The sequence below is a fragment of the Rhamphochromis longiceps genome, linkage group LG23, assembly GCF_057381845.1.
Source record: "Rhamphochromis longiceps isolate RC_006_pf linkage group LG23, R_longiceps_female_GT1.1, whole genome shotgun sequence".
Classification (NCBI taxonomy): domain Eukaryota; kingdom Metazoa; phylum Chordata; class Actinopteri; order Cichliformes; family Cichlidae; genus Rhamphochromis; species Rhamphochromis longiceps.
The window spans coordinates 5,840,710-5,865,610 of NC_140578.1; the positions used below are offsets into that span (position 1 = coordinate 5,840,710).

The 24,901-nt window shown below is 37.8% G+C and overlaps 2 protein-coding genes across 5 annotated transcripts in view; one reads left to right on the top strand and one right to left on the bottom strand.

The window, feature by feature from the left end:
• Positions 1-1,332: 1,332 nt before the first annotated feature.
• Positions 1,333-11,036, bottom strand: tm6sf2b (transmembrane 6 superfamily member 2b). Its single transcript, XM_085398902.1, has 10 exons — positions 10,927-11,036; positions 9,481-9,584; positions 7,244-7,341; positions 6,975-7,078; positions 6,247-6,329; positions 5,697-5,821; positions 5,016-5,117; positions 3,994-4,086; positions 2,263-2,382; positions 1,333-1,612 (listed from the first exon to the last, which is right to left on the bottom strand). The coding sequence occupies exons 1-10, from the start codon at positions 11,004-11,006 to the stop codon at positions 1,376-1,378; spliced, it is 1,146 nt and encodes a 381-aa protein (XP_085255028.1). The 5' UTR covers positions 11,007-11,036; the 3' UTR covers positions 1,333-1,375.
• A 5,351-nt stretch (positions 11,037-16,387) lies between these two features.
• The window catches only part of sbno2b (strawberry notch homolog 2b), a 64,187-nt gene continuing 55,673 nt past the window's right edge, over positions 16,388-24,901 (top strand). For 2 of the 4 annotated variants that reach the window (XM_085398565.1, XM_085398570.1), the window contains exon 1: positions 16,388-16,577. The gene's annotated coding sequence lies outside the window, so the exon portion shown is untranslated. Of the gene's footprint in view, positions 16,578-16,610; positions 17,232-24,901 lie in introns of those variants that run through there. The other 2 variants (XM_085398569.1, XM_085398566.1) reach the window with 2 other exon arrangements.

Sequence of the window (24,901 nt, forward strand, 5' to 3'; positions counted from 1 at the left end):
TCAGGTGCAGCAAATATTTAATTCTTCATCTCCCAATTGTAACTTTAAAACTACCCACACAGTGCTTGGAGTGAAACTGTGCTTGAAATTGCAACACATCGGCAAACCTTCGAAAGGTACTCTGCCAGTAAAGAAAGAGGTATGTCGGTTATTCTGTGCAGAGTAGACAGTGAATCTGTCAAATTAAATCTATGTAAAAAGATGTAATATGATATTGAATCTCTGCATTGAGTCAGACTTACTCTCACACCAACCAGCCCCTCCCTGAGCCTGGTTCTGCTGGAGGGTTCTTCCAGTTAAAAGGGAGTTTTTCCTTCCCACTGTTGCCAAAGAGCTTGCTCATAGGAGGTCATATGATTGTTGGGTTTTTCTCTGTATTTGTTATCGTAGTATTGTCTACCTTACAATATAAAATGCCTTGAGGTGACTGTTGCTGTGATTTTGGCACTGTATAAATAAATTGAATTGAACTGAATTACAAATCAAATTAGTTTTCTACAAAAGCTAATTTTCAAAGAACCAGCCAAATATAAGTGAATAGAGGGCGCAGAAGTCCATAGAAGCTGGGCTGATGTAGTGCACTGATCTTGTGGACCCTGTACATTTTTAATGAACTGGCTTTTATTTTTTTTATTTTTTTGAGAAAAACTCGAATGATTGTCATTGCCGATTATTTTCATCCTTTTGAGGCCATGAATATCTGTACTTAATTTTGTGTAATTCAGCAAACTGAATAAAGCTTTAGTTCAAGCTGTTGTAGTTAGGCTCAGCCCACAGGCTGATCTCAGTGACAGTTCAAATCAGCTGATGGCTCATTTGATACCTTTCTATGCACCAGCTGCCACATCACGTTCAGTAGCTGACAAAACATTGATGTTTTGCTCTACTCTCCACTTTATTTTACTCTATGCAATATTTGTCAACACAAGAAGAATAGTCTTGAAATCACCAAGTCTGCATTTCATCATGTGGGCACATTATCTTAATTAAATTCAACCTGTTACTTACTTAAATATTTTACTATAAACTAAAAGGGTTAACCCCTATTATGGCACTCCAAAAAAGTGAGCTGATGAGTTGTCTCAGTATACATCCAAGTGGCTCCAAATACCCCTGCTTTTCCTATACAAGCTTTCTGCTGCCATGGTTATGTATAGATGATGGTATTGACATTGACCAATTTGTGGTTTTACTGTTTATGCATACAATATGAGAAAAAGATGCTGAAAGCAAAGAAATAACCAATAAATCCACAGACATTCAGCAAAATAAGTTGTATTTTGGCATTTTGAAACATGGTCTTTCAAAGAAAACAGTTCTTCATGAATCATCAGATAAGTAATTACCTCCAAAGGTCAGAGAAGATTAAAAATGATCATTTCAGTTTATACTTGGTGTCTTTCTCTTCGCTGATTGGTAAACCCGTTTGCCCAGGGAAGGGAGCAATTTTTAGGAAGAAATAGGGGTTGCTGTAGACCCGCAGGGCCACAAGGACGGGAGTGGCTGCATAGACCAAGTTAGCTGCCAGCACCAACCAGAAAGCATCACTTGGAATGCGATACGGCGCTGTGGTGCGAGGGTGGAGGAATCCCCCGATGTGGGACCATTGGCACTGAAAGGAGAAAGAGAAAGAAAGAGGTCAAACTGTTTGCATATAGGAGGACATTACTTTACATATCAGCTTTTACTCGTCTCTTACTCTCTCTGCACACTGATGACAGATAACTTGATGCCTCAGTATTTCTTTCCAAAAATTATAAACAAATTTTTCCACTGTTATTAGTCTATTAAAATACACAAGATAAAGCAACTAACAAAAAAGATAAACGACATCTGAAAATGTCATCTTTATGTCTAACTAGAAGTTGGCTTAGAAGACAGAGAGTGTGCAAAAAGGCTTTAATCAAGTAGTTTCTCTTCTCATGGCTCCAATTTTTCTGTCAGAGCAATATGGAGAGAAAGCACCACCAGCTTGTTTGTTACAGAGAATATGCTTCAAAGGATAAATTTTGTCCAGGTCATTTTTAGAAAGATGAAAGCTCACTAGATGGAGTTAATTGCCCTGACATGTGTTGGACCGCTTCTTATTTAACATAAACGGCAGATGGAAAACTGTAATAGGTCAAAGGCAGCAATTATCGCAGCAGCTTCCAATGCAGAAAACTGTCAGTGAATCTTGCATCAGTATTCAAAGACCTGTAGCTTAAACTATGTATTCATAGTAATTTTCTTTATTTACAGTCTGTCCTCTGGTGGCGTTACCTGGATCATAGCTCCGGCAAGAAAGATGGTCCAGTCCGGCATCCATGTGCACCCAGGCTTGAGGAGACCATAAACAAAAGCACCCAGCAAGGGTAGTGCATAAAAGAACAGGTGCAGCATCTAGGGTTAAAAAAAAAAAAGCTTGCACCATTAGTCTAATAATATGATTTCATATCATATCTCACAATACTAAAAATGTATCTTTCTCACAGTAGGTAGTCTCTGTCTATAATATCTTGTATATTCCAGGATATATTGCTCAGGATATGGTTGGACGTGCCCAACAGAGCTGAAAGATTCTTCCATCACTGTCAGTCAGTGTTGTTGTTGAGCCCTGACCAACAGTCCAGCAGACAATTAATACAGTACATCCTCAGTCTCCACTGGCCCACATCGCACTTCAGCTACTCACAGTGAATACAGAAGAGGGCTGCTTAAGCCTCAAAATGCAAACACAGAGCGCCCTTTAATGTGCTGCAGAAAAGTAGCACTAATCGAAATAAAACCTAAGAGAATTAGTATTGGCAGGTATCACAATTAAAATACTCCGCTTTGTCCCTTCCAGTTATATCCTGGGGGTTAATTTAACCTTTTATCCCACAGTTGAACTGCATACATTGGATGAATGTACAATTAATTCAATAATTAAAATGAAGAGACAAAAATAATCAAAAGAAAATACTAAAATCATTAACTTTAGCACTGCAGTGTTTTGCTGCTTCTCAGCTATGCATGCTCTCTAACACAAATTTGCACCCTCAGCACAAATTACCATTTCCACACAAGGGTCGTTACAGAGAGAGTCTTGACCTTCAACTTAAAATATTTGGTGCATGAAAGCCTGTTTCCCACTTTATAAAAGCCTCAAATTATACCAGTGAACGGTTTCCTTTCATTCTCGGTCTTAGGTCCAGATGAATTCTAATGAGTTGAGCTCGGGGCCTGAAAGCCAATCATATATGCCCTTCAGTCTTTTGTTGAAATGCCTTCTTAGTGCAGCCACAGTAATCTGTTGCATATCATTCATCATCATCAATAAATGAAGAGGTCGGTTAGTTCAGAAACTGAGCAGGATTGCCCGGTAAGCCAAACTTCATTTGATTTCTTTGCACATGCCCATGAAGCCTTGGCAGTCACACACAAACGCAGATCTGCAAACATTGCTAAACAAGACGCACTTCCACATGCTGCACACGCATCTTCCTCCCGCCCAGCGAGATGCTGATGGGAGGCTTTGGGCAGGGATTACCTTATCAAGTTCTCAGCATGCGGTTCATCTGTCTGATCATTGACTCTCAATTGTGCCTGGACTGCAGTCCAGACAAGGTCTTTGGATAACCTATTGACAGAGCCATGTATGCCAAACAAAGCACAACAAAACCCACGGCTACACAGGGTCAGAGGAAGAAAATAAAAAGACAGCAGACCAATGCCCGTCAAAGTAATAATGTGTTATCCATCTTAACCAAATGAAAGACAGACACAAAGATCCGCTGGCCTCTCAACCCACGCTCGTTATTGCTGTAATGATGAAAAAGGGCCTTGTAATCAGCTGCGAGTTGAAAGAGTGGGGGAGATAAGGGCAAGCTTCCAGCACGCTCATAGTGAGATCCATGAAAGCAGAGGTCCATTATGTGGCTTGTTATTTAAAATAGACTGGAGAAGAGCTTTCAGGTGTTCCAGCAACGGCAGGCAGAAAGGCTGAGTGTGGTGAGAAAATAAAACACCCACCATAACTCTAGGGTAGCCCACAGGATCCTTCAGGTAAGGTTCATACTGCTTCAGGTATATGGAACAGGCTTCAAGTGGAGAGTCCAGAGCCACCTACAGAGAGCAAACAACATAACAACAGAAAAACCTTACAGTGTAGTTCAGTTTAAGAGAACAGCATAAAATACCAATGCGTAGATCTGAACGATTCTCTTCCCTTGTCAAAATAGCAAAATGAACATCCAGAGAAGATTTGTCAATGTGACTAAACAGAATAACACACTGAGCATGGTTAAAGGAATTGTTTGACATTTTGGAAAACATGTTTATTCACTGTATACTGAGGGGTTCGTGAGTTTCTGCCTGCACTGTGTCACACCCTCTCTAAATCTCCCACTCTCTTGTCTACCCTCTTTTTAAGTCTGTCTGTCTTCCAGGAGTGAAAAAGCTGTCAGAGTTGTTTGACTGCACCTTGAGCAGGAGTGTCCAAAAAAATATAAAATGGGGAATATCCCAGGAGTCAGCCTGCATTCAAACAGTCAATTTTGTTTAGAAAGTTTCCCAACTGAGTGAAGTGACCTGGAAGTATCGACATCGCAGTAATAACAAGAGCTGGTCGACTTCTATAAATGTTAATATGCCTGCTTTTTTAGAGCTTTTAGCATAAAATAAACTGGACTCTTGGTTATGTGAAGGAGGAAATGTGATCAGTGTCAATTAATGTGGATTTACATAGGTAGTTGCTGTATTGCCAGGCTTAAGGAGTATGATTACTGAGCTATTTTAAGTCAGTCACAGAAAAGACCAATAAAGAAACGAGATACACTGAATCCAGGGTGAAAGATCATATGACTAGATGTGACCTGACAAGCACTTCATAACCTACATATTATATGTCTTATAAAAATACTATTATTTTAACTCCAGCTTTTCTAATAAGATGATGCTTCTTATCAGTTGTTGTCTTTTTTCACTTTCTTTTAAAACTACAGTTGTAGTCCTTCATTAAAATCTCTTTAAAATTTTATATATGACATACTAACCAAGCCTCTCAGGATGGTGAAGGCCATGGCAGCTATCAGGAGAAACAGCAGAATGATGTCCAAAGGACGCCAGATCAGCTTCAGGCTCTGAGCATGCTGGGCCTGTGGAATGTTAAGAATTTGTCGATATGTGAAGAGGACTCAAAACAAATATATTCACCTCCTTCTCCTTCACTATGAAAAGTATTGATTGCAGGTGCTTTAAATTAAGTCAGCCTAACTTGAATTGAAATGAAGACCACAACAAGTTATAGCTCAAATACAGCTTCCCCCTGGCATAAATAAATGTGCAATCAAACAATCATGGCTCAGGTGTCTAAATGTTGAGCTTCATCTATGTTTTTTATCAACTCTGACTGTGAGGATAGCATGGAAGCAGAAAGCTGAGTTAAAGGAACGGTGCCGGTGAGATAAATTGGCATGGAACTGGAAATCTGCAGAACTGAGGCCCTTTAAGACTCAACTGGAACAAAATACTACATAATATGATAGAAAAAGCAAGAATCTGAGATTTAATTGTTGTTTTTAAAAAACTAACAGATTCAGCAAGCACACCACTCTAACTACACTAATAGTCGCACAGATTTTTCATTGTTTGGATCACATTCACCTGAGCAACAATGCACCTCTAAAGCCCTCCACAATCATATAAATGTCTAATTATTCATGTTCTGTACTTACATTGTATCCACCAATAAGCGGTCTATCTTTTGCCCGAGTGAATAGAACGATTGCTCCCAAAACAGGCATCAAAAGAAAGAGAAAATTGAGCCAGAAGGCTGGATGGATCTCTGACCCATATTTACCTGCCACAAAGAGAAAGATAGACACTTATTGTCAGCATGCACTTAACTATACAAACACCGCCTGTAAACATCTTAATGTAAATGAGCAATTAAGCTTTCTATTAAAACCTCAATTGTGATACTCGAGGCAAAAGAGAGATGTGCAGCGTATCGATGCTAACATAACAGAGCGAACATCACGTTGCCTCCAAACAAGTCTGGGCTTCTGACGCTTATGTATGCAGTTTGAAATGCCAACAACAGATGCTTTAAGTCTGTTTGCTGCTTTGTTCTGTGAGGTTGTGATGGCAGGCGAGACACGGGGCATGTGTGTTTAGTTGGCAGGCTGAACTGTGACACTGATGGTACAAGGCAGGGCAGATGTTTGCCTGATTAAAGCTTGTCATCGTGGGACAGACAGAAAGCAGATTGAAGATGCGGCTCACCTGCCACTATCCCGACAATAAACACACTCATGTTGGCACACAAAGAGCCAGCCCAGAACAGGCCCAGAGTGCGGTAGGCTTTCCTGTGAGAGAAACAGAAAAATACAGAAAAAAAGACCAAAGAGATCAAATGAGATGGAAAGTTATATGTTAAATTTCAAGGCTGGGTAAGTTTAAATAAATGATATTTGAGAACTTCTCATATCCATCCTACAGATAACACAATGCCTAGCTCACTTTCTAAAGTGACAAAAGGCTGATATTGTTTAAAAGAGGATTTAATATCCATGATAGCGCCATCCCCAAGGCTGTGCTCCCCCTGAACTCTTGAACTCACTGGCTGCACTTTATGACTAACTCACTCAAGAGGAGGCTTTCTTTTTTTGTTTTCTTTTTTTTTAATCTTTTTTTTCTCGAGCCGTTGTCTGGGATTTATGTGATAAATCCACCCATGAATTTCTAAAGTGAAACACATCATTTGCTCAGTTACTATTTCTTTAGAAAAGCTCAAATACAGGAAAAAGATAAGCCTGAAGCTTGACATATGCTGTAAAAGAAAAGTTTATCTTTGCACTGAAATGCATTCCTACTGCTTTTAGACTGTATACACAGACAGTTTTCATACCATCCTGTGTGTGTTTTCGCATTTTGAAAGGGACCCTACCCTGTAGATCTCTCTATTGTCATTTAATGCAGACATTATGTGATGTGATTTTAGCATCACCCACCTGTCTGTTATTCTGCTGATCATCATCAGGTACATGATAAAGTGTGCTATTCCATCCCAGTAACACATCATGATGCCATACGACGTTCCAAGATAGGGCTCTCCCTGAAACACAGAAGTTGTACACATGCCTCACAGCATTATTATCATGTTTGCTTAACATGGTTATTTGTGCTTTGATCGGTGTTTGTTGGGTTTTGGTTTTTTTTTAGAATTTCAGAATTTTAAATGTTAATAAATAAGAATAATAAGAATAAGAATAAAACCTACCGTCTTCTGGTAAAACTCCATAAAGCCAGAAATAATGCCATCATATTCCAGAGCACTTGTCAGGTCAATGATACATGTGAAAGAAAACTCAGCAAAAACTGTGGGGGAAAAAATGATTTAATGGATATTTAAAAGGCTAACCTGTTTGCTTCATACCAGAAGCCCTATAATTTCAGCTCTGTGCCTGTGTGTAGGTGATAATTGGTAGTGTACAATATCTTTAGAACCTTGAAAAACTCGGAAGGTTAAGCAGCTTTGCTCGCTTTGAAGGCACTATAATATTAAAAGTTACTCTTTTTGCATATTCTGACACCTGAATTCCTCTATAAATTAAAGTATATTAGAACATGACATCAAATCTTTCTAGATTTTCTGAGCCTTTTTCATTGTTTTTTTGTTTAAAAGGTTTTCCTTCAAATGGCAGGTGATTGATTAATGGAACAGCTTGGGGAGAAAATTAAGTCTTGAGCAACGAGGTAGACTGTGCATGCTTAAATCGAGTCCATGGTGAACAGACTTCTGTCCTTAGGTTAAGGACCCAGGAGAACTGAAAGGTCTCGTCTAGCAAATAATATTTAAGAATGAAGCCACACATACACATTATTGGCATGGAGGGCTTACTATTAATATAAACTGTAACAATAACACTGTTGTTATGAACTATTATTAATACTACAGTTTACATTCTATTCAAGCTCTCTTTGAGAAATTACAAAGTCTGAAGTGTTGCTTTAGACCCATATTGCAGCATTAAAATAACAGAATGCAATGTGCTATTCAGTATCATTTGCATACAGTATGTTTCATTATAAAACAATTGACCAGCAACTCCCTTTCCAGATGTCCAGATTTTATCTTAGGCGTGATCTAATTGGCTTGGAAATGATGTGATTGTGAATGCCACTGAGCAGCAGCATGACTTTTGGTAGACCATCTGGTAGAGTTATTGTGACAGAATAAATGATTGCTATTCTACAGCACAGCATAGCAGTTATTATAAAATACAACAGCCAACTTCTACACATTGCAAACTGCTGTTTGTGCATACTGTACTGCTGATTAGATTGCTACTTCCATTTATGCATTGTGCACTGTTGCAAGTGTTAGTACTTTTGCACAACAGCAAGAAGCTTGTGGGTTTGAGTCTGCTGATCAACTAGAGCCTTTCTGTGTGGATTTTCCAAATTTTCTCTGTGTTTGTGTGGTTATTCTCCAGGTTCTCATACATCTATGAACAGCCTCAAGTTTATTGGGTTTTTTGTTGGTTTTCTACTTTATTTTATTGTTTCATTGTAAGTTGGCTGACTATCTGGATCACAGTTACAAACTTTCATGTTGCCCAGTACTAATATGTGCAGGTTACAGCCCCCTGTACAGGATAAAGTGGGTATAATCATTGATATATAGAAAAAAATACACGTCTGCAGTTTAAGTCAATTAAAAGAGAACACCTGTGAAAGCCATTACAATGATCTACCACCTGGCCACTGCAGAATCTGTGTTTTTATACAGAAACCACTGTTTCACATATTGTCTCCCTCATGTAATCCTGAGGAGCTCCACTAGGATTATCTCTGAGATCTAAGAGGTGATATAGCAGAGAGATTGTGGCCCTCTAGCAATGAGAAAAGCCTGCCACTTCTTTTCATTTAATGTTTTGGCTCTTATAGACAATACCAGCACTGCCTTGAGCACCCACAGCCAATAGTTTAAAATTTCCACCCAAATAGCCTAGCCCCTAGCATCTGCTGCAGGGATCAATTTGAGGGGGGAACCCTGGGCTATTGTTATATGACCAAAGTGACTACAAAGGTCCTCAAATTATTCAGACTGAGTCAGTAGGGCAATCCAGATTCTACTATACAGGAGCAACGACCGTGTCCTGTATTACGAAATAGCTGTGACCTTTTTTCTTAAGAAGCAATCAAAAACTCAGTTTTAAAAGAATAGCTGAAAGGTTAAGTAAGTGCAAGAGCTGTGAGGGTTGTCAGTCTGCAGGGAGCGTTTGGGTCAGTCACGCTTTAGAAAAGCCTGGTAAAACGTTGCTCTGAGCCTAATCAGTCTAAGCTGCTTTCAACATATCAGGTGAAATCACACTGAATACAATTCATGTTTTCACGCTTCTGTAAATCCTTTTGTGGGAGTTGGAACAATGCATAGCAGTCATTAAAATTCCATAGTGTATTTGGAAATGCAACGCAAGTAAGTTGAGAAATGCACATATTTGCGTTGATTACCAAAGAATAAGAAGTCTTTAGGTGCGTTTCCACGAGTGATGAGGAAGTAGAACAGAAACACAATCACCAGCACAGCAACACCAATCTCCAGAATCACATAAGGCCTGTGGAAACAGAGAAATGTCAATGTGTCATAAGAAAATATCCATTTTTTTAACACAATCTCACTGCTGATGCTTTTAGATAGCAAGCTATCTTTGATATATATATATATATATATATATATATATATATATATATATATATATATATATACACATATATACATATATATATATATATATATACGTACGTACGTACTTTCCCACAGTCAGTATTCATCTGCTATATCCCATCTCTCTTGGTGTAGTAGCTAAAAGCACATCTTTACAAACTTTAATCAATCATAGGCAGAGGTGTGGGATGCAGCAAGCTAAGGCCATGTTAGTTCAGCATTGCCCTCCATGTTTACTGGTCAAAGGTACCTCCGCCTTACACTGGAAAAGATTAATGTGCTCAAGGTATCTCCTAGTAAACAACATTGCATCCTCACAAAACTCACAGTGTGTGCTCACAGAAGGAAAACAAATGCTATGAGAGCAAAGGCATGCTCCCTAGCTACCCCTCCAATTCAACAGTACAGGAAGATTTATGCACACAATACCGTTTGTTTGTGGAGTGGAAGAGCACAAGGCATATTGTATGTCAAGAGTAATTTATCAAACTCTTCTGTGCAGTCCATATTGACTGTCAGTGTCCACATGGGCAAATAAATAAATAAATGTCTGTGTGGAGACATATTCACATAGGAAGAATAAAAAATTCTGCTGAAATGCTTTGTGGGTGAGGGAAGACTAAAACATGCATATTATCACCATCTTTGTTTATTCAGGCTAAAGCATTATAATGTTTATCCATCAGCTGCTGACAATCTTATAAAGACAGTATCCTAATAAACAGGCACAAGAGATACGCCTTGAATGAGAACGTGATTCCTTAGAGCTTAGAAAAGCAATTACCCCATCATCATATCAGTCATATCATTATGCCCACAAACTCTGCCTTCTATTTGCTCCCTTTTAGTTTCTCCTTTCCCTTCAAGAAATGTTAGCTTTAAAGAGTTTGCACAACTAGCATATACACTCTTTAAACTGATGTCATAGAATGTACGGGGTTGAATATGGTCAAGGATTCCTCAGCTTGTTATACATACTGTATATCTCAGTCACCAGTACTAATGCAGTTTGAGTTTTAAGCTTACAGAGTCCTCTAGTGGTAGAAAAGTATACCAGCTGTCACCCAGTGATACTGGAAGGATTTCTAACATTACTGTATATTAACAATTATTCTCATAGTTTAAAAAAATGCATGTGTTGTGAGTGAATAATATATAACGTGTTACAATGATTTCATGGGAAAGACTGTATGTATTAAGGTGATAAGAAATCAGTACATTTAATAACTTACTCTTGAAGCTCAGAGATGGTGTTCATGGCATAGAGGATGCCAAGGGCGGAAAATGAGAATAGAAAGACAAAAATCTCCATCTCTTCAATAGCTGTTCAGCGCCCTCCCTGCAGGATTCACACTAAGGATGAAAATATAATGCAATTATAAGTGAATAGCATTCTCATCCAGCAATAAAAACAAATTTAAATAGTCGACTGAGCCAATATTAATAACATCAGCACATTATTAACTTGAAAACTGAAATTAAATGGTATTAAGCAAAATTAGATGAATGAGTTCCACAAAGTATCATTTAAAATGAAACCTTAACAGTGAAATAAATGAAAAAGAAGGAGAGCAGAGTCTTACCGTCTGGCTACGTTTAGTGAATTAATCAAATTACTGCTGGCCCGAGGCAGACATGGCATTTACTGGGGAAAGAATGAGTGGTAACAAAGAAGCTTTTGGGGGGAAAGTTGGGCAATTTGGTTTTGTCAGAGATTTACATAAGTCGTATTAGATAATAGGCCTACATTCCATATTAGGCCATGCAACGTTTTCAGCTTACGTATACTGATTATGTGAGGCATTTAATGCTTAGTTATATGAAATATGCCTTCTCTATACTCAGACATACAATACAACAGTGTTGAACTGATACGATATAAAGCGCCTTGAGGCGACAGTTGTTGTGATTTGGTGCTATATAAATAAAATTGAATTGAATTGAATTGAATTGACTTGACTTGAACAAAAGCTAAATCAAAATTTGATTTCAATTAATGAACCCTTTACACTCTAAAGTTATGAAAATGTCTGCACATCAAATAGCATTTGAGAACTTGCGCAAACGTCCCACAAGAAAATAGACCCTAATTGTAAGGTTTGTATCTTCTGCGCATTTGATTTGATAGGGAGTGACATTCACGTTTCTGCTGAAACAGGACTGCATACACCGAGCTCTATTTAAGTAAATCATTTGCTTTCAACGAGTTGCAAATTTTCAAAGAAAGAAAGAAAGAAAGAAAGAAAGGAAGAAAGGAGCCGTAGCATTCCTATAGTCCTGTCAAAAGAAGGATTGCTGCAGACCGTTAATCTGTGACATACAGTCAAGACTGTAGACAGGAAATGTTTCCGCAGTTCTTTTTCTACTAATTATCAGAATTTCTCAACAGAGCCAAATCCTCACTATGCCTGTGTGCCGTGGCCTGGTTTTATGTGTTTTTGCACAACGGCTTGGGCTTTTGAGGTCTCGAACTTTATAATCCAGCTCACGTCAAAGAAAGCATTGTCAGAAAAATTCCACTAGGGTGAGCCAAACGCTAAAAAAAATAAAATAAAATCCTGCTATGTTTGTGTGCAAATAAACTCTGAGAAACTACAGTTCATTTTGAACTTTGACGTAGAGCAGATTTTTATTAATGATGCACACATCAGTCAGCATTTGCTCAGAGTATTATGGCAGAAACTGAGACTTTGCAGTTATTGTTACTGGACAGTGAATCAGCTGAGGAATGAGTAACTGTCTTAAGTGGAAACACCTTCAGAGATGAGCCAAAGTACTGTAAAGAACTAGAATGCATCATGAAGGTTTTATTTTGCTTTCACATACTGTATCATCAACCACCACCTCGCTAACACAAGAGAGAACAAGAATACTTGACAGAAAGAAAAGAGCACCACCCTGCCAGTATCTTTCCAAAAGAAAAGAAAAGAAAAGAAAAGAAAAGAAAAGAAAAGAAAAGAAAAGAAGAGTGAATTTGAATACAAACAAATGTACACACACACGCATACACATCGCCCTTTGCTTCCCACCAACCTCTATTGTTGGGAATAAGAGGAAGGCAGTTTTACCAGGAAGGCTGTGGCAATGTGTGTTTGCTGGAAACAACTGGATCTCTTCCAGCTCCGTTGTTCAATATCACAGGATGGACAGACTGATACCAAAATGAAAGAGTGACCTGCAGGAGGAAGAAGAGCATGTACTCCATTTCACATCTTAAATGAAACATGCTTTTATAGAATAACTGTCCGTGGGGAAGTAGTCTGATAGATCTGCTGAAATGAAAGTGGTGTGACATCATGGTTGATATGCCACTGCCAGCCAGTCAGGTTGGAATTTATGTCCATGTCTGTCCAGGCTCATATGAAGTGATACCTTTGTTTGATTGTAATAAAAAGGTTATTTAAAGGTTATGCTAGATTAATAAAGGTGATTCTGATAGAACACAAACATATACGAATGACAATGCATGAGTAGTCAGTGCATGACTAAAGGCTAAAAGCGTGTTATGTGAAGTGATGCTGACGCTGATCTTTCAGCTGCATTTGCCTAGACCTTATTTCATAGTTAAAAACAAAAGAGCAACAAAGAGATGAGTTAAAAGCAAAATATATTCACACTATGACAAAATAAACTAAACAGAATAATTTACCCTAGAGTCTAAGTGAAACAAAGAGAATAAAAGTGGCTGGACTGCAGGTATTTAGCCTAGATGATATTGCATAAATGTTTTAACAACACATGGAAACTGTTTAAATATTGTGCTCTATGATGGTTATGTCCTGGGGGAGAAAAAGGATGAAGGTGTTGTCAGAGCTCCAACTTTCTGATGACCTTTCCCTTGCCCTCTTTTTCCGGGAAGAGTTTACATCTGTTAAATGGAGTAACTGGCAACCAAGTATTTATACTGCCCATCACCCAGTTTACTGTATTTCTACACTTACAGCAAAGCTCAGGAGCCAAACAATAAAGTGGTGAAAGCTGTTGTGATGAATGGTGAGGTAGAACCTGAGCAAGAGTACCTGTGACAGCCTGAACTTTTCCAGTTGTCTTAGGCAGTACATACACTTTTACCTTTGCATACCAAAATCTAATCAGGCAGTGTTACATTACAAACAAAAGTTTGTGCTAAATTTCAAGAAATTCCTTCAAGGCATTCCTGATTTATCCTTTTTACCTGCGCCAAGGAGTTTAAGTTTTTGGTAGTATCTGTGTGCATCCGTTCTGTCATTCTCTGTTAAGAAGACAGCTTTAAAAGCTTTAAATTAATTCAGCTAAAACTTTATAGCTGTGTACAGTTGTATTAACAGTTCATTAAAATTTGCATGGTCAACCTAATAATTTATTGGTCCAAAATTGACAAAAAACCTTATAACCTTATATGTTTCTTATAAGTGTTGTGTGTATTGTCAACACAATACACACATTTGCCCACATCACACACATTGCTGAAGTGCATTATTCTGAGCATGATGAAGTACCCATTTCTTAAACGCTCGAAATGTTACTGAAAAATGACAATAGGTTTTCAGACTGAAAAGAATGGGTTGGCATGGGATAATTTCGAGTACAGTTTATTGATTTTATTATGAATCTGTTAATTTACAGAAAGAGGTTATAACTGTTAAAATACATAACAATTTGAATAGATGTGCGATGTTGCTGAATACATTTTTTTTGTTTTTTAGGAAACAAAATAAATTTCTGATCAAAACCTTTTGTTCATTAAAAAGATTATTACTTAAAATTTTAACTAATTTTACTAAACAATGAAATTAATGCTATACACCTGCACATAAACCTGCACTTTGCACTGTTTTTTGCAGTTTTTACTACAGTTAAAAAAAAAAAAAAACTTTTTTCACTGCAGGCCTATTAAAGTACTTTTAAAATAAACAAAGAAAACAAAATGAATTAATATAATGAATATAATATATAAAAAATGGCTATAAAAATATAATACTATTTCCCTAAAAGTGAATACTGTCCAGTGAGCTGGCTGCTGTGGAAGAGGTTTTTTCCTTTTGGAGTGCTTTTTCTTGTTCATTTTATTTATTACACCTTTATTTAATCAGGAGGTCCCTTGAGACCAACTGTTAAAAATCAAATGTAACATCAAAACACATCAAACAAAATAAAATAAGTCAGAGTCAAAATAACACAAATACAAGGTCCGGCTTATAAATAGCGGTTACACTCTCTAGTTACAGGAGTCTTTATGAGAGCTCTGAACTCTCCCACGGAGATAAAAACATTCAACTTTAATGTGCGCTGAAGGTTATTTCATGACAAAGATGCAAAATTAGAGCATGTTTGTAGAAACTCAACGGCTGGATCAATAACCTCACAAAAAGAAGGAAAAAACAGAGACATATACACCCTACATATAAGCATATGGATATCAAAAAACAACTGCATAAAAACATAGCAATAAATCATACTTTTCTTACATTTATGATTATCAGCAGTTTCAGGAGTAATACTTGAACCTGCAAGAGTAGCAGTAGGGATTGTGCACAGAATGTTGGTCCATGGAAGGGAAAAACTGTAAAATAGGTTAATTAATTAATATATGAAAATAAAGAATCTGGTTAAACCTAGTTCTTAAAACTGTAGCTGAAACAAAACAAATGCACATAGCGCCTAACAAGACCGTTTAAAGTGACATACTTTAAGAATTCAGTTTTATTTATATAGCACCAAATCACACCAGTCACCTGAAGGCTCTTTATACTGTGTGGTAAAGACAATACAGTAACATAGAGAAAACCCCAGCAATCACACATGCCCCAATGAGGAAGCACTTGGCAACAGTGGAAAGGAAAAACTCCCTTTTAACGGAAAAATCCTCTTAAAGATCCAGGCTGAAGGAGGGTTAGCCCTCGGCCATTGATCGGTTGGGAGTGAGATGGGGTAGACGTGACAAAAAGCACAATGATGGACCAGAGACAGAGATTAATAATGACTAATGATTAAATGCAGAGTGGGTACAACCACAGAAAGTGAAAAGAAGTAAGTGAAAAAGAAACCCTCAGTGCATCATGGGACGCCTCCAGCAACCCGGGCCTCTTGCACCACTAAGGAGGAGTTTGGGTACCTGATCCAGTCCTAACTATAAGCTATATCAAAAGGAAAAGTTTTAAGTCAAATCTTAAAAACAGAGAAGGTGTCTGTCCCCAAAAAGGGAGCTGGTTCAACAGAATAAAAGGCCTAAAACTGCAGCCTGAGCGCAAAGTGGTCTGTTGGGGTGATGTAGCACTACGAGGTTTAACCTCTAAACTTTTATAACCTAATGCACACTTACATTAAGTTACATATTGTTTAAACCAGTGAAAACTGTGTTTGTCGGTATTATTTATTTATTTTTATTTATATTGGTTTATTGTAGACTTACACTTGTTTTTAAAACTATGAAATATTTTTTTTATTTATCAGATAGTCGATCTGAATTTCAGCATCTGCATACCTTTGACTGAGCTGCTTGTTATTATTAGGGTATTAGTATTTATTTCTTGGCCAGCTATTTATTAACTTAGCTATAACTGCTGAGCGCTCATTTGTCACCGCTTTATATATTTTGTCTAACTTGACGCATTGTCTCAGGTGGGCCAAACACTTAACTATTTCTGTGCTCTTCTGTTTTCTGTTCTCGATCAACAAGCAGAGTCCTCGAGGGATCTGAACGAGCGGCTCTTGTGTGTGACGACAACGGCGGAAATATTTTTTCGCTGTTCAAAATGGCAGCGTCTCAATCAGGAAGTGGAGAAAACAACTACGAAGAATAAGTTGGATAAAATTCCCTATTTCTGTTACTTTGACGCGAGTCTTCGATCAAAATCAGGCCGTGAGCTCGGGGTTTGGTTTGAGAATAGGAAACACGTCAACGGTAAGTGTACTTCGATTATATTGGGAAAATGCGAGCGACACATCGGCAGTAGCCTTATAACAAGATGCGTTCAGGGCAGCCTCTCCTAGGCGCGCACGTTTTTTACGACGGGCTACGCCGGCTCTTCGGCGCCTGGACTGGATTAAACGAATGGGACGTTATCGATATACATGTAATGTCATGAAACCCATGGAAGTTAGGAGCAAATAAAACACACATAGCGATGTTAATTACTTCGTTATGCTGTGTTCGAGAAAGTCCGGTGGCTATCTTAGCTAGCGTGTTACGGAGTTACACGCTATCGCTTTAATATTAGCCAACCAGCAAGTAATTTGGGTCAATAAAAATTTCCATGCTATCTTTATCATTTAAAGAGAAACAGGTAGCAGTTGCTACAAAAACTATTTTAACACAAATCTGGACAAACTGATATTTTATGTACTAAACTAGAGTGTATTCTCTCTCCAATAACATACAAGTGCCAGGCATGTTAGTGTAAAACGAGCATACCCAAAGTCGGAAAAAGGCTATGAGCTATGCTACCAGAGCTAGCACAATGAGCTATACAAAGTATGGTTGATTTTAGTGAAGTAAAACCAGGTATACTTTGCCTAATCGTTGTTTTCTTGACCAGCAGTCGTACGCGATTTTTCGGTAAGAAAACGAAGCATATTAATTAGAAATATTCAGAAGCCAGTGTTGGTTTGTTTGTTACTCCGTAATAGATATGTCGTTTGTCGTTCACTAAGCTAACAGTAGTGGCAGTGATACTGTACGCAGAGCTTTGGCTGTTTTCCTTTGTGCTGTTTGAAACCAGTGCGTCCACTTTTATCAACACAAGCTGTATTTTCAGCTTATTTAAAAAATGCTGCTTACTTTCATCGCGTAGGCGTACACACTAACTTTAGCTGAATTACAGGAGAGGGAACAACGCCATTTAGTATAATCTCAAAGCAAGTCAAGTTAGTTGAAAAGTACTGTTGTTCTCGGAGACCTTGGGGAGATGTTGCCCCAGTTTGTGCATCTAATGTATTAATTAACAAATGAGACAGAAGAAAGGCTGAAAGTTGTAAGCGTACTTGGTAACAATAAACTTTGTGCGTGTAATACATGTTTCCGCACACTTCTTTTTCATTATATGATTATGACGTGTATGTACCACTGTTAGGAATGTTGTGTTTGTCAAAGAGGTGGCTAAAGTATGCGAGTATTCTGTGCCAGGGTGCTTTAACTTATTATAGTAGAAGGGTCCGGATTAAACACGCCACTGGTCATGTCTTCCACGAATTTAAGCTATATGTTTAATACAGAAAAAAATCAGATTGATGTGGCTGAAACCAAACACATTGGAGCGTTTGGATTTGACTCATAAGGAAATGAAAATGGCTCCCACATAGCTGTCCCCTCCAGTTCTTTCCTGCAATTTTCGCTATTTGGTTTCCACTGTGTTTCTCGCCTGCAGCAAAGGCTAGTCGAGCCCTATGCAAGCCTTGACACAGTAGGTTGCCATGGTGCCTGGCTATTTTTCTAATTATGTCATTCTCCTTTTGTTGATGGATAGTATTTGGTGGCTGCGAAATGAACAACATGCTAGGCTTTTGTCACAGTTTTAGTCAAAAATATCTAAACCCCTGTGATGAGGTCAATTGACTTGGTGTTGTTTGTTGTAAAATCCCTCTTGCAGCCAAATCCCCCCCACTCTCCTGAACTTAAATGTTGGTTTAAGGGTTTTTTTTTTTTTTTTACTTATTATATCACCTACCCAGCAACTTAAGTACTACACTAGAATATAATGCTTTTACAGATACCCATACATAGAGAAAAGTGGCTTTGAATTTAAGGGAAGTTTTGTTGGTTTGGTTAAAACAAATAAAGTACCAGTTAATCACTCATGTAATAATAGCTACTTTTGGTAACCATGCATACCAGGCTGTATTTTAAGTGCGTGTATAAAAAAAAGGTTTGCATGAGCAATAACAGTGGTTGAGCTCCACTTCTACTTCTGTGTGTGTTTATGCTGAACAGCTCCCCTTTTCTAATTTTCCTCTGTGCCAGACAATTGATGGCTGTCTGCCCTGCAGGGACTCTGAGGGTCACTGCACACTAGATCTGTTGGCACCATGTTTAGAGCCTGCAGGAACTACAAAGATGACACACAGAGAATATGTGGGTGTTTCACATAGCAGGATTAGCAAGTTGCATATGCTTTAAAAGTGTTAAGACATGTCCTCTGAAATTTTTACTATTTTTAAATAGTAATGTATGTTCAGGCTTTGTTTAACGCAAGAGTATTACACATGCAGTACAAGGGTTGCTAAAAGGTCCAGTAACATCCACCGGATGACGTTGGAAAGTTGTTGGAAAGAGTATTTTGAATGTAGATCAAGACACGCTGTTTAAATCATAAAATACAAAAGCTTTACATGTGAAGATTTTACACTTTAAAAAGTAACTTGTAAAGTGTAGTGATTGTGCAAAAACTGTATATTGTAATTTATCTGAAGACATAACAGTCTGCTTATTGTCTGGTTTGTAAATGAAGTGCTCATTGAATGACAAAAACTGAATTGAAAGTAGACCTTCTGATGTCAGGAAAATTTTTTAGGGGAGAGCAGTAAGGGATGTTTTTCACTAATTGCCTATGGTTTCTGCTTTTAGAAAAACTTACCTATGACTCGGGTAAAAGTTTTCAGAATTTACTTTACGTTTACATGATGAGAAATATTTGCAGGGTTATTTTCATGTAGATTATGGTTTTAAAATACTTTCTGACTTGAGATGAAATTGGGAAATTAGTTACTCCTGGTCTTATTGGTTTGGGGAGGCCAAACAGCTGTGATGCACTACTAAGCAATGGCTCATGCCCCCCACTGTTTGTGATTTGGCCTCCATTCTCCTTCAGCCCTTGTCTTTGCTAGCTTGTTCCCCCTTTCTCCAATTGGTGCCAGTGATAAATCTCATTTATTGCCTTTGGGTTGATTAGAGTGAGAGTAAAAATGTGAAGTGGAGGAGGGGTATCGGCCCTAGGTAATTCGTTTGATTCAGTTCCTGCTTTCCTGGAATCTGGGCTTCATTAGGTAATAGTTCGTGTACTAAAAAAAATATAAATGTTTGGTGATAGGAGAGTGAAAGCACAAGTAGGAGTTGTTATGAATATGTGGCAATGGGGCTCACCTCTTACACTGTATTATGAAACAGCCTTTTATGATAGGCTGTCTGAGTATCCCCTGTCCCCTTTCCAGACCTGGAGCCCATGTGGATCTCTCCCAAGCCACATCAGAGGTTCGTGAGACATGACTGAAATGCAGGAGAGCATACCACACTCTGGCATGCCTCGTTGCTTTACTTTATGATTTTCTGTGGAAAAAGTGTGTCAGAATACTTCTAAGAAACTCAGACAATGATTTCAAACTGGGACTCATCCAGGAATTAGATATAAGAGAAATGTTAGTCTCCACATAGATTGATAACCGAGTACAGTGCGTGTCAGTGTTTCAGTTATCAGACTAGATCCATATCTAGCTCCACATGGTAACTAGGGAAGAATAAGAAGAGTGGTTAATTATATGCCAACATACAACCTAGTTTGTGAAATTTTTTTAAATGCGTGAAAGGAGATTTGAGGTGTAAATTTTTTTTTAATGAACAATTTAAAATAATGTGTTTTTATGTCTGCTGTTGACCCTTGTTAAACGAGCACCCTACTGTGTTTCCCTGACATGTATTGAACCTAGTCCTAGATTAAAAAACGTGTTCAGTCGTGTAAAACTAGGATTAGTTCATGTCTTGGTAACAGAGCCATAGAGTTTAGACCTTTTAATTGTAAGTATAGTAGTTTCAAGTGAATTTAAGATAAAGTTTTTATTGAAATTACACATTAATGCTTCTTTGCAAGTATTTAGAGGTCAACTGATACTGGCTTTTTGGATCTGTTGCAGAGAATGATTGTGGGAATAAATAATAATAATAATAATAATAGTAACCGGTATTGTATGTCAGGGATGCATCCTGAAAGTCGAGGACTCAAATCATCAGTCAAAGATTGCTGAATATACTTAGTGGACCATTCGTTGACAACATGCTGCATTGCGGTTGAACGTTAAGAGAAGTTGAAATTGAAGGTGAAGTGAAACTTTTTTACCTGCAGAGGCTTTCCTTTTAGGTAACTTGTCTGACGTTAAGTTTAGTGTTATGGGAAGTTTGAAACCTGTGTATTAACGTTACCAGTAGCCATAGATACTTTGAAGTTTATGCCAACAGCAGTGATTAATTACTATAATCCACCATAAAGTTTCTAGACATGTAATAGTATCAGCGAAGTCTTCAGTTATGTGTTGTATACTAGTTTTTTCTGTCCCATAAGAATGGAAATAACAGGCTTTGTCATGCAACTTTATGATGCTGTTTCTCTTCCTGCCCCTCATTACTGCAAAGTTGTTCCAAACATTCAAGGTTACCAGCTAGTAAACCAGACTACAGACACAGTAGCATTTCAAACCTTAAAAGAATTTAATGCAAGAGCTCACATTTCGAACAAGTGTTTGGTGCCTTTGTGCTTAAAGGTTAGCTTCTTTAGTCATTTTACAAATATGTTTGATCCCAACGTCTAAGGTTTCCCAAAGTTGTCAGTGTGAGTAAATATTTGTCCTTCCGTAGTAGAGTGACACTGAATTTCCAAGAATATATAATGGGTCTAACAATGAAGGGGGGGAAAAGAAAGACTTGTCAGTCTGTGCGGGTCAGCTTACTCTGATGCATAGCTCAGCCACTTCAGTTTCATGTAAACCCTGAACCAAATCTTAACCTGCCTCATCCTGCAGTAAGTGTATTTGTACTGTTGGCAGTAACTTAATTACCCTTGTCCTTAAAAAATGGCCCAGTTAATGTCACTTGACATCATCCAGTTTGATTTATGTGTATGTGAATGCGTGGCTTTGTTTTTTTGTTTTGTTTTGTTTTTAAGTGAGGCAAGTTAGAGTTTTCCTTGTTTTTAACATATCTGTGACATTTTATGAAGCAGTGGCAATGGTGGAGATGGAATTTGTGAAAAGACCGAATGGATTTGGAGTTATAAAAAGAATGGATTATGGTAAACATTACCACTTACTAAAGTAACACATTGCAGTACTTTACCGGAACTGCATTTGAATATTGTCTAAGTAATGACATAATACAAGTTTTTGAAATTTTTCTTTTATTGAGCATTGTGATAAAGATGGCAGTTTTTTGTTTATTCAACTTTTCTTCAAAGATCCCCCACCCAAAACATCATTGACATGTTAGCCTTTTCTGACAGAATTTGTACTGGGCCTCATATTCATTATTTAAATGAGTTCCACACAGCACTTTTCATCAGTTTTAGTCATATTTGGCTATGCATGTTTTCTCTATTGTTTTAGTTTGCATTTTGTCCTCGGTCTGTCTGTGCTTTTGTTTTTTCTCTTCTCTTTTCTCATTACCCAGCCAGTTTCAGTAGATGACTGCAATTCCTGGAGTCTTGGTCTGCTGAAGATCTGTTCCTATTATAAGGGAGTTCTTCTTTTCCACTGTCGCTGAGTGCTGATTGTTTGGGTTCCCTCTATAGTATTGTAGGGTCTTTACCTAACATTATAAAGTATGACACATAGGGTTTCTGGATGGGATTACTTTACCATTTTATTCTACTTCAGAATAGGGCTGCTCGATTATGGCAAAAATGATAATCACGATTATTTTCACTGAAATTGAGATCGCGATTATTTGACGATATTTATTTAACCCTTTAAGACCTACTATAGAACCAAGTCCGCCAGAGCTTATATTATTTTTTTACATGTTGTAGTGCCATTTGTGGGAGCATTTCAAGTTGCTAAATAACTGTTATAGCCCATATTTTAATAATATGTATGCATTAAGTCCATAGTAACTACATTAATTGCAAAAAAGTGCAATAAACTACAAAAAAAATTTATATCGTTTTTGTTTTGTTTTTTTTAACATATATTTCTACTTGGAGAAATTTAAGAGGTTTATCCCTCAAAACTTTAAATACAAAAAAGTTGCAAAAAATAGTTTACAACAACAGGAAATTTATTTTGAGTGTCTTCATAGTTTTATTTTGGAGATACACCAATTTTTATATACTGCAGGAAAAACAAAAAAAACCCCAATCCTATGATGCAAATTTGCAAAGAAAACAGCATGTGCATCAAAATAAACTATTTCCAGCAGTGCAAACATCCCAGAAACTATTCAGAAAAGTCAAACATGACCAGTAGAGGTTTTTAAGGCCTACAAGTAAAAAACTACATTTCCGCGAAAATGACGTCACTTCCGGTTTCGGCCAGGAAATGGCGGACATGCGACAGTTCGCGCTGACTGTGGGAAGTGTTACGAACAGCTGATCGGATCGGCAAAGCGTGTTTCTGGAATATTATGTTTTTGTTCCTGCAAGCGCTTTTTATGCAATTTTTGCAAAGCTTTATGTGGAAGGAAACCGTGACCGAGGACAAGCTGATGGCATCAGATGTAAGTACAACTCCTCCGGTTTCATATGCAAAACAAATTATTGCGCTAGCTTACATGGTTCAGGTTCTACAGGGATTTAAAAATAGTTACACAAAACGGAGCATGCTGCTCTGACCGGATTTAAAGGGTTAACAATGACTTTAAAAAATAATATAAAATAGTGTGCAACACCACTGAAGTTTTTTTTTTTTTTTTTTTTACCTCTCTTTTCAACCAACAGCAGTCACTCTCCTCTCCAAATAACTTCTGCTTAGCTTTCCGAGCTTCCCTCGGGTCCTCTTAATCAGCGGTCTCCAACCTTTTTTGCGCCACGGACCGGTTTATGCCCGACAATATTTTCACGGACCGGCCTTTAAGGTGTCGCGGATAAATGAGGGAGGGGCTAATAATCGGCTCAGTCATTTTTAATAATCGTTGAAAGCCCAGATCGTAATCGTGATTAAAATTCGATTAATTGAGCAGCCCTACTTCAGAATAGTGTAATGCATGGTGACACTTTAAATTTAGATATATATTGTTGCTTTTTCACCTTACTGTCATCTTACGTTTACACAGCAGATCAAAGCCGCTGTGTGCAGTCTCTGCTGGTATCTGGAACACCTGAGCACAATGTGTTATAAGGTGTTTCATGTTCCTCGTATAATTTTTCTGTAAATCTCATAACAGTGTATGCTCTTTGACAAGCTGTTCATCAAAATAATCTGTAGTAATTAAATAAAGAGCTTATTCTGTGATGGGGCCACCAAATTGCAACTTTAATTCTGACTGACTCATCTGGGACTTGTCATATCATACAGTAGGCACTTGTTCTTTGTAATTATTTTCAGTTTACAGTAATTTGGTCTTCTGATCACAATGATATAATTTTTTGAACATGCTTTGCCTGTCTGATTTATTTTCAGCATGGCTTGTTGGTTTCAAGTAGTGTTGTTCTAGAGTATAAAGGCAGCCTAGTCAGTGAGCCAGCTCCTATGTGAAATAAAAAGGATGAACTGAAGTTTGCAAAGTGACATAGACAGCCAAAGATACACTCCTGTGAGCTGTGCAAATGGTGCAATATTTTCATGCCTGCCAGATAACTGAGGTCAGTTTTAGTGGAGCAGAGAGTACTGTCTGGACTTGAACCGTGTTAGGGCACAGTTCACAGTCCAGACTATTTCGTTTGCCTGTGCTGTGTTGTTTGCTTGTGAACCATGCATCTGCTAGCTTTTGTTGGGTGTTATGACTGACTCTCTGAATAACCATGGCTGAGAGGGGTGGTTATGGGGGTGGAGATTCAGACGCATTGAGCCAGCTGCCTCCAATTGGCAGCAAAATCTCTTTGGAGTTCAGACTGGGTGAGAGGCAATAGCTAACGCTACTGGCTTCCATGCACAGGATGGAGGTGGAAAGAGGAATGGACGTAAGGGAAACTGGGACATGGAGATATATACACCATATACTGGGTTGCCACACAGCAGGAGGAACTGTAGTGGAAAAAAGAAAACAACTGGGCATTGGTCGAAAGAAAGGAGTTAGGCATAGTGCAGTAATCATAATATGTTATTTTCACATTAGAATGCAACGTTAACTGCATTTTAATATTCATACAGCAGTATATATCATAAATGACTTTAAAATGGCGCAAGGAACAATATTTTAAATCAGCCAAGACACATACATGATGAAAAAGTTCACTGGCTTTGCTTATATAGGTGTGAGTAAAAATCCTTAAGAAATATCACAAGGAGCTGAGCTTTTTAAAAAAAAAAAAAATTGGTTTAATATTTTTTGTGGGGGAGTAAAATAAGCTGTTGTCTATTCACCTAAAAAGTTTA